General features: G+C 36.9%; 1 protein-coding gene across 2 annotated transcripts in view; it reads right to left on the bottom strand.

Moving 5' to 3' along the window:
- Nucleotides 1-334: 334 nt before the first annotated feature.
- The window catches only part of LOC131827183 (CD302 antigen), a 133,214-nt gene continuing 121,291 nt past the window's right edge, over nt 335-12,257 (bottom strand). For both annotated transcript variants that reach the window (XM_059167249.1, XM_059167248.1), the window contains 4 exons: nt 10,805-10,921; nt 9,365-9,538; nt 7,971-7,997; nt 335-3,203 (listed from right to left, as the gene is read on the bottom strand). In XM_059167249.1, the coding sequence (XP_059023232.1) occupies nt 3,001-3,203; nt 7,971-7,997; nt 9,365-9,538; nt 10,805-10,921 (521 nt within the window). In that variant the 3' untranslated portion in view covers nt 335-3,000. The remainder of the gene's footprint in view (nt 3,204-7,970; nt 7,998-9,364; nt 9,539-10,804; nt 10,922-12,257) is intronic.

The following is a 12,257-nucleotide window of genomic DNA, read 5'->3' as shown; positions in this document are numbered from 1 at the left end:
CCATGAATAGCTCTACACTGTGGTCATGAATTGTGTATACTTTCATAACACTGTATATTTCCTCTGTCACCAAGTGTATCTCTTAGGATACACTTCTAAACACCTTCAGGTGGTTTTCAGATTAAATAAAGTCTTATGTTATGGCAACGAACTACATTTTCCGAACCTAAGTAGAAACCATGTAATTTCTCAAACGTGAATCAGCAGTTTGCCCACACATAGTTTGTTGGTCTTAATGTAAAACCTTGGCTGGAAATAAAGTGCATACTGATTGATTTACTTTATAGTTTGAAATGTTTCCTTTTAAATTGGTGCTCAAAGTAGACGTCAAACCTTAGAGCCAAGAACTTTATTAAAAAGTAAAATCCGGTTTCATACAAAAATATATAACTCTTTCTAAAATATTGCTCAGCTCAGCAGTTACCTTTGCATTGCCTTAAAGAAAAAATACAAAATTTAAGAATGCCAGTTTGAATATCTTTCATCTGGGTCTTTAGGGATGCTTTGAGTTTGAAACAGTTTCACTTTGAATAGAACTCAGCATGAAAAATTATCTTCTTAACCCACAAAACTTTTTATTTAAAAAATTTAGTAGAAAACATTCCATTGGCATGCAGTTTATAGTTTTGTAATGACAGAGATACACAGTGGCTTGAGCTTTTATAGTATTCTTGTCGTTCCTTAGTACCACTATTTCATATTTCAGTATTGTAAAAGCTTCTAGTAAGTGTGAATTAGAGGGAATAAGGAAATAAGGAAGTCTTTTCATTGGTTATTACTTTTAAACCCTAAACAGAGACCATATCCCATTCACTACAAGAATGCAAATTACTAGGAAAATGAAGTTAAAAGTAATATTCTCTCTAGATACTTGCCAAATGTAAGAATTTATATTGTCCTTATTAGCTAGAACCAAGATGTTCAGAAAAGCCGTTTATACATTTTGAATATAAACAAGCACATTTATGTTATTCTTTATGTGAAAAATACAGATTTGAATGATCCAGTTAGCTGTTGACCACGGAATAGATACAAGGGCCTATTAACAGATGTCCTGATATATGAAGAAAATTAAGATTTAACACTTCAATACCAGGGATCTCTAAGAACTTACTTGAAAGATGAAATAAAATATGGAAATCAGGTTAAAAAGGCCATTTTGGAAGAGCTGCCACTGGGTAGAAGTTATCAAAATGAACAGAAGAAAATAAGTCCTATGGGAGTTAAGTAGGAAGAGGAGATTCTAGAGCAGCACTGTCCGATAAAACTTGGTAATAATAGAAATGTCTATAATTTGTTTTGCCCAATATGGTAGCTACAGTAACTACATGTGTTTTGAGCATTTAAAGTGTGCCTAGTGCTACTAGGGAACAACACTTAAACATTATATTTATTTAAATAGCCACATGTAGCCTGTTGCTGCCATATTGGGCATTGTAGAAATTTGACTATTAGAGGAATTTGACTATTAAGGAAGAGTTAAGATCACTCCCAGTTCTTAAAGGACTGGTAGAACTTGCATAGAAAAAGTAGGACTGGAATTGTCTGTTCACCATTTTTACCACTCTTAATAGCTTATCAATAATAAAATAAGACAATATCCAAGACCTCAGAAATTTAAAGCTCTTGTAATTGTTTTGTGTACTACAACTAGTGTAACATCTGCTTGTTTAGTACCAGTCCTGTCATCACTTCGTTTTTCCTGTGTCAGTAAACAATAGTGCCATAAGTTGTGATGAAGGATGTTATTCATAGTGCCAGAGGAAACAGATGGCACATGCTGGGACTTCATTGCCATTGGTCAAGCATGAGAGTGTATCTCCCCAAAGTATTCCCCATAACTGGTGGCATGTGGGTTAGGGAGAGAGAGGACGACTTTGAGCTTTCAAATTTACAAATACAATAAATCTGATTTTATGTGAACTCTGTATATTTTTTTTTTATCTTTTCAGATTCTTAAGCTGTAAAGGATACTAAGGAAAATCACTCTTGCTTCAGCTTCATTTTCATTTTTTATCCCCAAAATGATTTACTCTTTTCACCTTTTTCTTAAGACGTACATTTTACTGAAGACTTTGAGCATCACCACTGCAGTAGTATGTAGTGTTTTTCTACAGTTTTTGCTTACATAGTTTTCATGTCATTGAATGGCTAGTTCATAGTAGTGGAGAGCATAATACACCTTGTGTAGGAACAGTTCTGGTAGTAGGAGAAAGTCCTTAAACAGGCTCTCTGGTGAAAATGTTAGCCTCACTGCCAGCCTCCTCCACATCTTCCTAGTGTGGCTGTAATCTTATTGATTCAAAAAATGTATTTCATTGAAATTCTAACCATTTGTGATCAGTGCTAAATACTGTTTCTGGTCCAAAGTGATGTTCTAAAAGTGATGAAACTGGAAAGTTATGTGGAATAGGGGCTCCTTAAAATCTACAGTATTTTCTACATTTAACTCAAAAAGGAAGATAAAAATATTAAAAGAATTAACTGCGATAGTAAATGGCATGTGTGACATCTGAATGTACAGGATCTATTTAACAGTCTTTGATTTCCCATATCTTGTTTATTAATAAAGGAGCAAGACCTAGAAATTGGTAAAAACCTGGTGATTGGTAAAACTACAGCGGTATGTAGTTTTTGTTTTTTAATTCAACTGTAACCTATGGTGGTTCAACTAAATGGGAGGGAAGATAGAGGAGTAGACTGGGTTTTTATCTGTTTTACTACTTTGGCCTTTATTTAAACTTCTTCAAGTGAAAGGTGCATTTTAAGGAAGTGGTTAAAACTACTAAATTATATCTGATAATTTTTTAAAAATTTTGTTCTTAGAAGAACCTAAAGATCAATTTTTGTCACAGTGATTACATGAGAATAATGAATGCTACTGGAATAAGGAAATACACCATAAAAACTGTAATTTTTCATCGTCAAGTTTTACATTAAAGTCCTGCACAGGAATCACTGTCAAAGTATTTGATGTCTTAATCTGAGATTTCCAAAATCTTAGTCAAATTGAACAGCATACTCGTTTTCTTCTGCAACTACCAAAACACAGTCGTCATTATAAGGTGATTGGGGTGCAGTTGAAAAAACTGTGGTGAAACCGGCATCCGAATTTCTTTTGTACAGGAACCAAACGATTGCTCCCAAAACTGTTAAAATTACTGTGCTAGCAATCACCAAAGCTGATATTAAAATGTGGTTATCTGAAAAGAAAAAGACAAAAAATATATATAGAAATCACTTAACCTCTTTTGCGGGGGGAGCACAAATACAGTTTCATCATGTATGTATTTGCCTATTTTAAGGATTTTCCCACATTGATAAAAATAAAAATGAATTTATTATGTTTCTTAGCTTGAACAACTGTCATTTCAAGATTTCAACTAAGTTTTACAATTGCCACTTTACTGTAAGATTCTAAAATGGAAATTATCCACACTTGGCATACTACAGTTCTTTTTGTCTCCGTTTTTTACTTCCTGGTCTAAGACTTTATATTTAATGCTCTTTTCAAGGCTAGATGTCTTGAGAGGTTTGTTTACCTTAATGAAATTTATTGGCTCATCTGGTGTTTGGCATTTAAAATTTGTTCCACTGAAAAAACCAGGAATGGCAATAGAATATCCACCCCCCCCCCCTTTTTAAAGATTTTTTATATTTGAAAGAGCATGAGTTGGGGAAGTGGCAGAGAGAGGGAGAAGCAGACTCCACATGAAGCAGGAGTTCTGGGCTCTATCCCAGGACTCTGAGGTCATGACCACAGGCACCCCTGTTTTTTGTTTTAATTTAGTCAAGTATCTGTGTGTATTCCTTAATGATGTACAACCTTAACAGTTCTTGGCTTTTCAACACCCTTGTAATCTTTTAGTCAGTCAGTCCAGGGAAATTAACTCAGTTGAGGAGTTAGGAGACAAATGCTTTGGGGGAGGAAGGTATTTGTATTTAGTAGCATCCAAAAGACCTCATTATTTTCTGTTTACAGATGAGTTTTTACATTATGGTTATCTGAACAGACTTTGAGCTGTACTTTTAGAAAGATAAAATGTAAAGCTCAGTGAAGAAAATCTGGCCAAAAGCTACTTGTTAAAGTGAGGGAGAGCCATTGATATTTTTAAAATATTGACAGTCTTTAAAAAATAACACAGGAGGAGTTAGGTAAATAGCCACAGCTGAGTTCGCTCCTTTTTGGTCCTAAAATAAAAGTTTGTAGTGGTCACAATTTGTTAAGGTGTAGGTTGTATTCTTACTGGAGACCATCAGCTAAAAAAAATGTGTATCAAGAAAGCAAGGCACATAGTGGTTACACATATTTATGAAATCTTTGTATTTCATATATTCAGAGACCACTCTGGATCAAATGCTGCCAGATCTTTCAGCTATTCCTAATAGGGTTTTGAGAACCACTTAGACCTACCGACTCTTTCCTACACATTTCAATCTGCATAAATCCTTTCCCCCTCCAAGTATACATGTGTGTAGCTTAAAATTCATAGTTCTACAAGATAACATAACAAAAAGTACTGTGCTGCTCCTGCTTTACCACTACTACTCACCCTGCATTCCCAATGCTGTTAACTTGTACTTGCCTTCATGCTTGTAAATAACGTGCTTACATGGCTTTTCTTGATTCAATTTTTTGTTTTTAAGGTTTTTATTTGACAGAGATCACAAGCAGGCAGAGAGAGAGGGGAAAGCAGGCTCCCCACAGAGCAGTGAGCCCCTTGTGGGGCTCAATCCCAGGACCCTGAGATCATGACCCGAGAGAAGGCAGAGGCTTAATCCACTGAGCCACCCAGGCGCCCCTCTTGATTCAGTTTTTTAATGTAAAATACACATAACAAAATTTACCATTTTAACCAGTTTTTAAGTTGACAGCTTTACAGTTCACATTGTTACAGAACAACAGTCCACATTGTGCTGTGTCACCATCTATCCACAGACCTCTTCATCTTTCAAACCTGAGACTCTGTATCTTAAACAGTAATGCCCCATTCTTCCCTCCCCTCATCCCTGTCAATCAGCATTTTACCTTGTGTCTATGAGGTCAACTACTCCAGGTACTTCATATAATTGGAATTGTCCTTTTGTGACCAGCTTATTTCACTTAGCATTTGATGTCTTCCATTTTCGTGCACGTTGCAGGATGCATCAGAACTGCCTTTTTTAAGGCTAAATAATGTTCTGTAGTGTATATACACCATATTTTCTTATTCATCTGTCGATGGACACTTGGGTTGGCAACTGCCACCTGTGACTTGTGAATAATGCTGCTCTGAATGTGAGTGTACAAATCTCTCTTTGATACCCCTTTTCACTCTGGGTATATACATAGAAGGGGATCATAGGTATTTCTATTTTTAGTTTCTTGAGAAGCTACCATACTGTTGCCTGTGCCATTTTACATTCTTACCACTAATGCACAAATGTTCCACTTTCTCCATATCCTTGTGATCACTTGTTTTTTGTTTTCTTGCTTTTTTTTTTTTTTTTTTTTTTGCACATAGATACCCTAATGGCTATGAAGTGGTGCCTGCCTTGATATTTTAAGTAAGCTCTACATCCAGTGTAGTGCTTGAATGCACTACCTCAAGGATCAGATCCATGTAATCTGCCAACTGAGCCAGACAGGTGCCCCTTTGCTCTTTTTTTATTTTTTTGATATTTATTCCTCCTATGGAAGAGTGAGAACTTGATTCTCCATTATCTACATGAACTCTTAAACACGTTCATAATAGTTCTAGCAAGCCCCCAACTGAAAGAAAAAATAACGATATATGTGACAACAACTATCCAGAATTTTACAAAACTACCAATCAGAAGGGCAAACCAATTAGAAATAAGGACAAAAAACCTGGATATACCCTGGAGGTATATCACAAAAGAACACATTGAAATGTAAGTGTGTAAAAGTGCTCAACGTTATTCATCAGGGAAATGAAAATTAAAATGACAGATCACTACACATCTGAATGACTAAAATCAGGTTGAGTATCATGGGATGGATGTGTATAGCAAATAGAGCTTGGATACATTGACGGTGGGAATGTAACAGTTAAGCCAGTTTAAAAAATTACTTGATGGTTCTAATAAAGCTAAACATGTTAGCTACGCTATGACCTTGCAATTCTACTCTTCAGAAAATACTCCAGGAGAGTGACAAGATAGGTCCAAATGAGAATGTTCATAGGCAGCTCTTAACATAGTATAAAACAAGAAATCCAAATATATGTAACTAGAGATTGGGCAAATTGTGATATATTTATAAAATATTATGCAACAGTAAAATAGGTACAGTAGATACTCATCTTGGGTGAATTAAAAAAAAAGCTAGTAGATTTATATGTTAACAGCAAGCAACTCTATGATGAGAGAACTCAATAGTGGCTAAGTAGGAGACAATGGTAGGGGATACATGTACTGGGGAAAAAGCATGAGGGAAATTTTTAATGTAACAAATGTATTGTTTTATTTATTTATTTATTTGACAGATAGAGATCACAAGTAGTCAGAGAGGAGGAAGCAGGCTCCCTGCCGAGCAGAGAGCCTGATGTGGGGCTGGATCCCAGGATCCCGGGATCATGACCTGAGCCAAAGGCAGAGGCTTTAACCCACTGAGCCACCCAGGCGCCCCAAGAAATGTACTGTATCTTGACTTGAGAGGTAGATAGCCAGGTGTATACAGAGGCAACCATCAACCTGTACACTTAAGATCTACATTTTTTTTTTTTTAAAGATTTTTTTTTATTTATCCGACAGAGATCACAAGTAGGCAGAGAGGCAAGCAGAGAGAGAGGAGGAAGCAGGCTCCCTGCAGAGCAGAGAGCCCGATGTGGGGCTCGATCCCAGGACCCTGGGATCATGACCTGAGCCGAAGGCAGTGGCTTAACCCACTGAGCCACCCACCTCAAAATAGATTAAATGGGGCTCTTGGGTGGCTCCGTTGTGTCCGATTCTTCATTTCCACTCAAGTCGCGATCTCAGTCATGAGATCGTTCGTGCCCTGTTTCTGACTCCACGACAGCCATGGAGCCTGTTAAGAGTGTCTACCTCTCCCTCTTCCCGTTGCCCCTACTCCCCACCCCTGGTGCATGCACACACAGATTCCAAAAAAGACAGATTAAAAATTACACTACCAGTTGCCAAAAATCCACAAGTTTTGTAACACGTTTTTCTGCAAATGCAAAATGGTGCAATTCCTCTTAATATATTGATCCAAGTTCTATATCCATTTTCCACCCATTTACAGGGACTCTTATCTTTAGATAATATCTATTTGTGCAAGATAGGTTCATGCATTGCAGCACTGTAATAGCACATGTTTGGAAACAAAGAGATTAAAAAGGGTCTGGAGCAGGTTAAAGAACTACACATATCCATCCAATAGAAGAGTATTCGGTTGTAAATTCAGTTGTAAAGAAGGAAGTTCAATCTATAGGTAATGATTCGGAGAGATACCTAAAATATATTAGTGAATAAAAGGGGCAAAATAAGTCCTCTATCTCAGTTTCCTTATTTTGGCAAAAGAAGCGGACATTCAAAGAAGAAACTGAATGGGAGCCCAGTAAGGATAAAGTTAGAATAGGCTAGATGGGGGCAAGAAGGGAGACAGACTTTGCAGTGTTTGCCTTATTTTAATGATGCTTTTTGAGCTACATTAATATATTACCTGTTTTTAAAAATGCATTTAGTAAACCTTTAAGACAGATGCTGAATGAATTAAAACCATGAGGTCAAATTTTTTTAAATAAAAGGTTGCAGAGTGACTGCCTACAAAAACAAAATGGGAAATATTTTTTGGTGTTTAAAAAATTTATAACTTGCAGTTATATTTAGAATGTACTAAGCTGAGACCTTTTTAAATTCTTACAAAAATTGTTCTACTTTATGTTATACAATTAATTTTTAGGGAGTCTCTAATATTTTAACAGAATCATTTTTGGGAAAAATTTTAATAAAAGACCATTACTTACCTGATAAATATTTCTTTTCATATGGGACTAAAATACAAAAAAAAAAATAAAAATTAATATTCAAGTATGATTTATTCTAAGTTCACCTTTAAACATCTTCAGAATAGTTAAAAATGAATCCCTTATTTAATAGTTTAATATTATCCATATTTCTTTTGGTCAGTTGTGCTTTCCATTTGAACAAAGGTTTTGTTTGTTTTTAAAGAAGATATAGAGGTCTAATGTAATGCATTAGCTTGGCTGGTGGAAAAGGATTAGGTAACTCAAAAAGTGAGGTAAACAAGAGAGAATTTTGGTAGAGTCTGTAGAAAACAAAGCTAGGAAAATTAAAGTGTACACCTGTGACCTCCATTAGTATAAATTTGTAAACTTTCTGATGTTTCAAAGTTTTAAAAACATCTGGCTTATAATAATGGTGCCCTGAGACTTCATATATGAAAAGATCCAACTTTTTAAAAATCCTAATACTGGAGGTTGAATTCAGCTACCATAAAACTATGAGGAATTTAATATAGTCACTATAAACTGTCGTTAAGAACCCTGCTAAGACAAAAAAGAAAAAAATGTAAACTAAGATGTAAAGGGAAAAATAGCTTTGGTTTACAGAAGTAGAAGGGGGTAAATCCTAAAGAGGCAAAATGGGCAAATGGCCAGTGTGTCTCAGGCATCCTGGATTTTGAAGTTCTTATTTTGAAGTTTTAAGTGTTTTTAATGAGAACACAGTTCTAAAACTTAGAACATTGATGTTTAACAATAATATCAAAATACTGTGGGACACAATAATTATGTTCATTAGAAAGCATTCTGATGGGGAGGAGGGGACCGCTGGAGCCGGCGGGGGGGGGTGGCGGTGATGGATGGGTAGAGGGGCAGGGGCCAGATTCAGAGTTCACCCTTTGGGAAAAAGGAAAAAAGAAAAGCATTCTGATGGGTCAGAAGGAAAACTACACTTTAGTCCAGAACAAATTATAAACTACAATGTGGTTTTTCTTCATTTGTCTAAACAAAAGATGACAGTACTTGTACAGGGTCAAATTCTTTGTAAAGAATTTGAGTCAGGAGTCAGTATTCTTCACATTTCTGTTTAATCAAACCAAATGCAAGGAAGCTATGGTAATTCAAACAACAGAAGAAATTTTTAACTTCTTGCAGGCTCTTAAGTTTAGCAGATAGAATAAAAGTATGCCTGGTTCACATGATCTGGTCATACTTCTGAAGTTTAAGAGAAATACATTTGACTTCTGGGAGACTTGACAGCAAACCATCCTAATATGTTCTGAAGTCTTTCTTACTCCCTCTAATTTACTGAGGCATACCTGGCTCAAAATTATTTTAAAACCAGCCCTACCTTCCCTATCCTCCAGGAATGGAAAAAAGTCTTCAGTTATACTTACTAGCTGCTTTACAAAGGGTTCCTCCCATAGAAGAAATTTCACAATTTCTTTTTTTCCATTCACCCGTCTTGGTGTGCAAAAAGGCACAGGTGTCAACTAGGTCTTCACCATCTTCTTGGTCTGTCCACTTATCAAATGTCATATTTGACTTATCAAACCACTTGAAACTTGCATCTGTCAGTTAAGAATATTTTAATTATTATGAAAGTTTTAAACTTAGAGCCATAGAAAAGGGTCTAGGATTAAAGGTGGGAAGTTACTAAGGTATGTCTTATCAAAACTTGATTGTAGGATTTGAATTAGGAAGAGTATATCTTGTGTACAAGCAAATCAAAGGTATTGGTTCAAGAAGTGCCTGGGTAGCTCAGTTAAACATCTGCCTTCAGTTCAGGTTATGATCTCGGGGTCCTGGGATGGAGATCTGAATCAGGCTCCTTGCTCAACAGGGAATCTGCCTCTTCCTCTCTCCCTACCCCTAGCCCTCAACCCCACTCAGGCTCTCACTCTTTCTCTCTCTCTCCTGCTCTCTTTCAAATAAAATCTTTTTTTTTTTTTTTAAGATTTATTTATTTATTTGACAGAAATCACAAGTAGATGGAGAGGCAGACAGAGAAAGACAGAGGGAAGCAGGCTCCCCGCTAAGCAGAGAGCCCGAGGCGGGACTCGATCCCAGGACCCTGAGATCATGACCTGAGTCGAAGGCAGCGGCTTAACCCACTGAGCCACCCAGGCGCCCCTTTCAAATAAAATCTTAACCAAAAAAAAAAAAAAGTATTGGTTGAAGAAGGTCCATGGATGAGTGTATGGGTGGCTCAGTTGGTTACACATTTGACTCTTGATTTCAGCTCAGGTCATGATCTCAGTGTTGTTGTCAGATCAAGCCATGTGTTGGCTCTTTGAGGGGGATGGAGCCTGCTGGGTTTTCTCTCTCCCCCTTCACCTTCTCTTTAAAAAAAAAAAAAAAAAAGTTCTTGAAAAGAAAATAATACAGTAACATTTTCATGGGGAAATAGCCAAGAAAATTAAAATATTAATAGTAAACTTAGTAGTTTCATTTTATTATCTATGAGCTTTCTGTTTTCTACAGGGACACTAAATACATATTGTAACTCTGATAGTTCAGTTTAGCTTTATCCTGTTGCTGACACAAACACTAAGATTTATGACCCTCGCATATTAGAAAAATTTGAGCCTAGAACCATATTTTACGACAGACAAAAGAATCAACTTTGATTCTTCTGTGTGAAACACACTGAGCTCTTCAGGGAAAAGCTGCAGTAAGTGCAGGTCAAGTACTGGGTATAGGATGCACACTGAATATACTATACCTGGACACCACAGAAAACATCAACTTGAACTAGAGAACTAAAGAATCTCAAAGTCATCAATTTTAGTACCATTTTAAAAAAGTGATTTCCTACAAGGGTAAATATTACTTACCATCTGTGTCAAAAAACATGCCTAGTAGGATATCGTCTGGACCCTTCCATTGCTTTTTCAAAGTATCCAGTATAAAAGCATTTTCTTCTTCATTATGTATGCTTACCATGTCTGCTCCTGAAATTATTTTTAAAAGGGAAAAACAGCATGTTTCCAGAATCAATGAAAATTACATGAAGTATGTAAGAATTATGCATTGTTATAATGCATAATTATAATATAATGCTCTTGTAATAATTACACTTTTATACCTTTTTAAAAATTTAGCTTGAGAATATGCACATTTCTGAAAATATGAGAAAAGTTAAAATGACAGCATAAATTGGGCAGAATCATTCTATACTGTTTCATTCACACAGAGTTGGTAGGTATTTTACAGACAAGGGAACAAAACCTCGTGCAAAACTTGAGCAATAAACACATGTTCTGCATCTCTCAACTTTTCCCCATGACTACTGCCGCTAGCACCCATGGTTTCTCCTGTCCTCACTTCACTACAGTAAGGAAGACAAGTTCTGACCATATCCGGGAAAATTGAAAAGTTCAAGGGCAACTTGCCAGAACAACTCCAAGACCCTATGAAGGTCAAGCACCAGTCTCTCTGACCTGCCTTCCCATGCCTGCTGCCCAAAGCCTTGTGCCTTCCCATATTTGTCTGTGTGGTCCTTAAAAAGTCCTGGCTTTGGGAAGTGGACTGATAGAAGAGGTCCTCGTTCTCATTGGCTAGCTCATTCTTCCTGGGACTCTCTCACATGATTCCAGAATAAAGAGCAGCAGTCATCCATACTGTACGTCTCACCTACATGCGCTGCTGTTGTCCTCACAGTCTGTAAGCTACCTGTCCATATAAGCACCCTATAAATATCAGGAGTAACTACTTTTCTAAGAGACACTGAACCCTATTTCTTAACCTAGACAAAGATTCTCTTTCAAATTAAAAAGCATTCCACTTTAAAAAAAAAAAAAAAAGATTTTATTTATTTGACAGATGACAAGTAGGCAGAGAAGCAGGCAGAGAGAGAGGGGAGGTAGCAGGCTCCCGGATAAGCAGAGAGCCCGATGCGGGGCTCGATTCCAGGCCCCTGAGACCATGACCTGAGCTGAAGACAGAGGCTTAACCCACTGAGCCACCCAGGCGCCCCAACACATTCTATTTTCTATACTCCAACCAATACAACTACATGGAGAAATGAAGAAAAAATCTTGCACACTCTTAAACTGCATACTTCCTAAATCATCTTGACTTCACAAAGGCTCCTGAAATCATCAGACTCTTAGTTCACCTGGAGCAGGCATCAGTGTCACCTGGAGGGCTTGTTAAAACAGCGCTCCGCCACACCCCAAGTTTCAGGTTCAGCCAGTGTGAGATGGGGCCTGAGAATTGACATTCCTAACAGATTCCAGGTGATCCAGGGACCACATTTTGAGGATTATAGGAGCTTAAATCATAGTC

The sequence above is a fragment of the Mustela lutreola genome, chromosome 3, assembly GCF_030435805.1.
Source record: "Mustela lutreola isolate mMusLut2 chromosome 3, mMusLut2.pri, whole genome shotgun sequence".
NCBI classification, from domain to species: domain Eukaryota; kingdom Metazoa; phylum Chordata; class Mammalia; order Carnivora; family Mustelidae; genus Mustela; species Mustela lutreola.
This window is presented reverse-complemented; position numbering and strand designations above follow the sequence as displayed.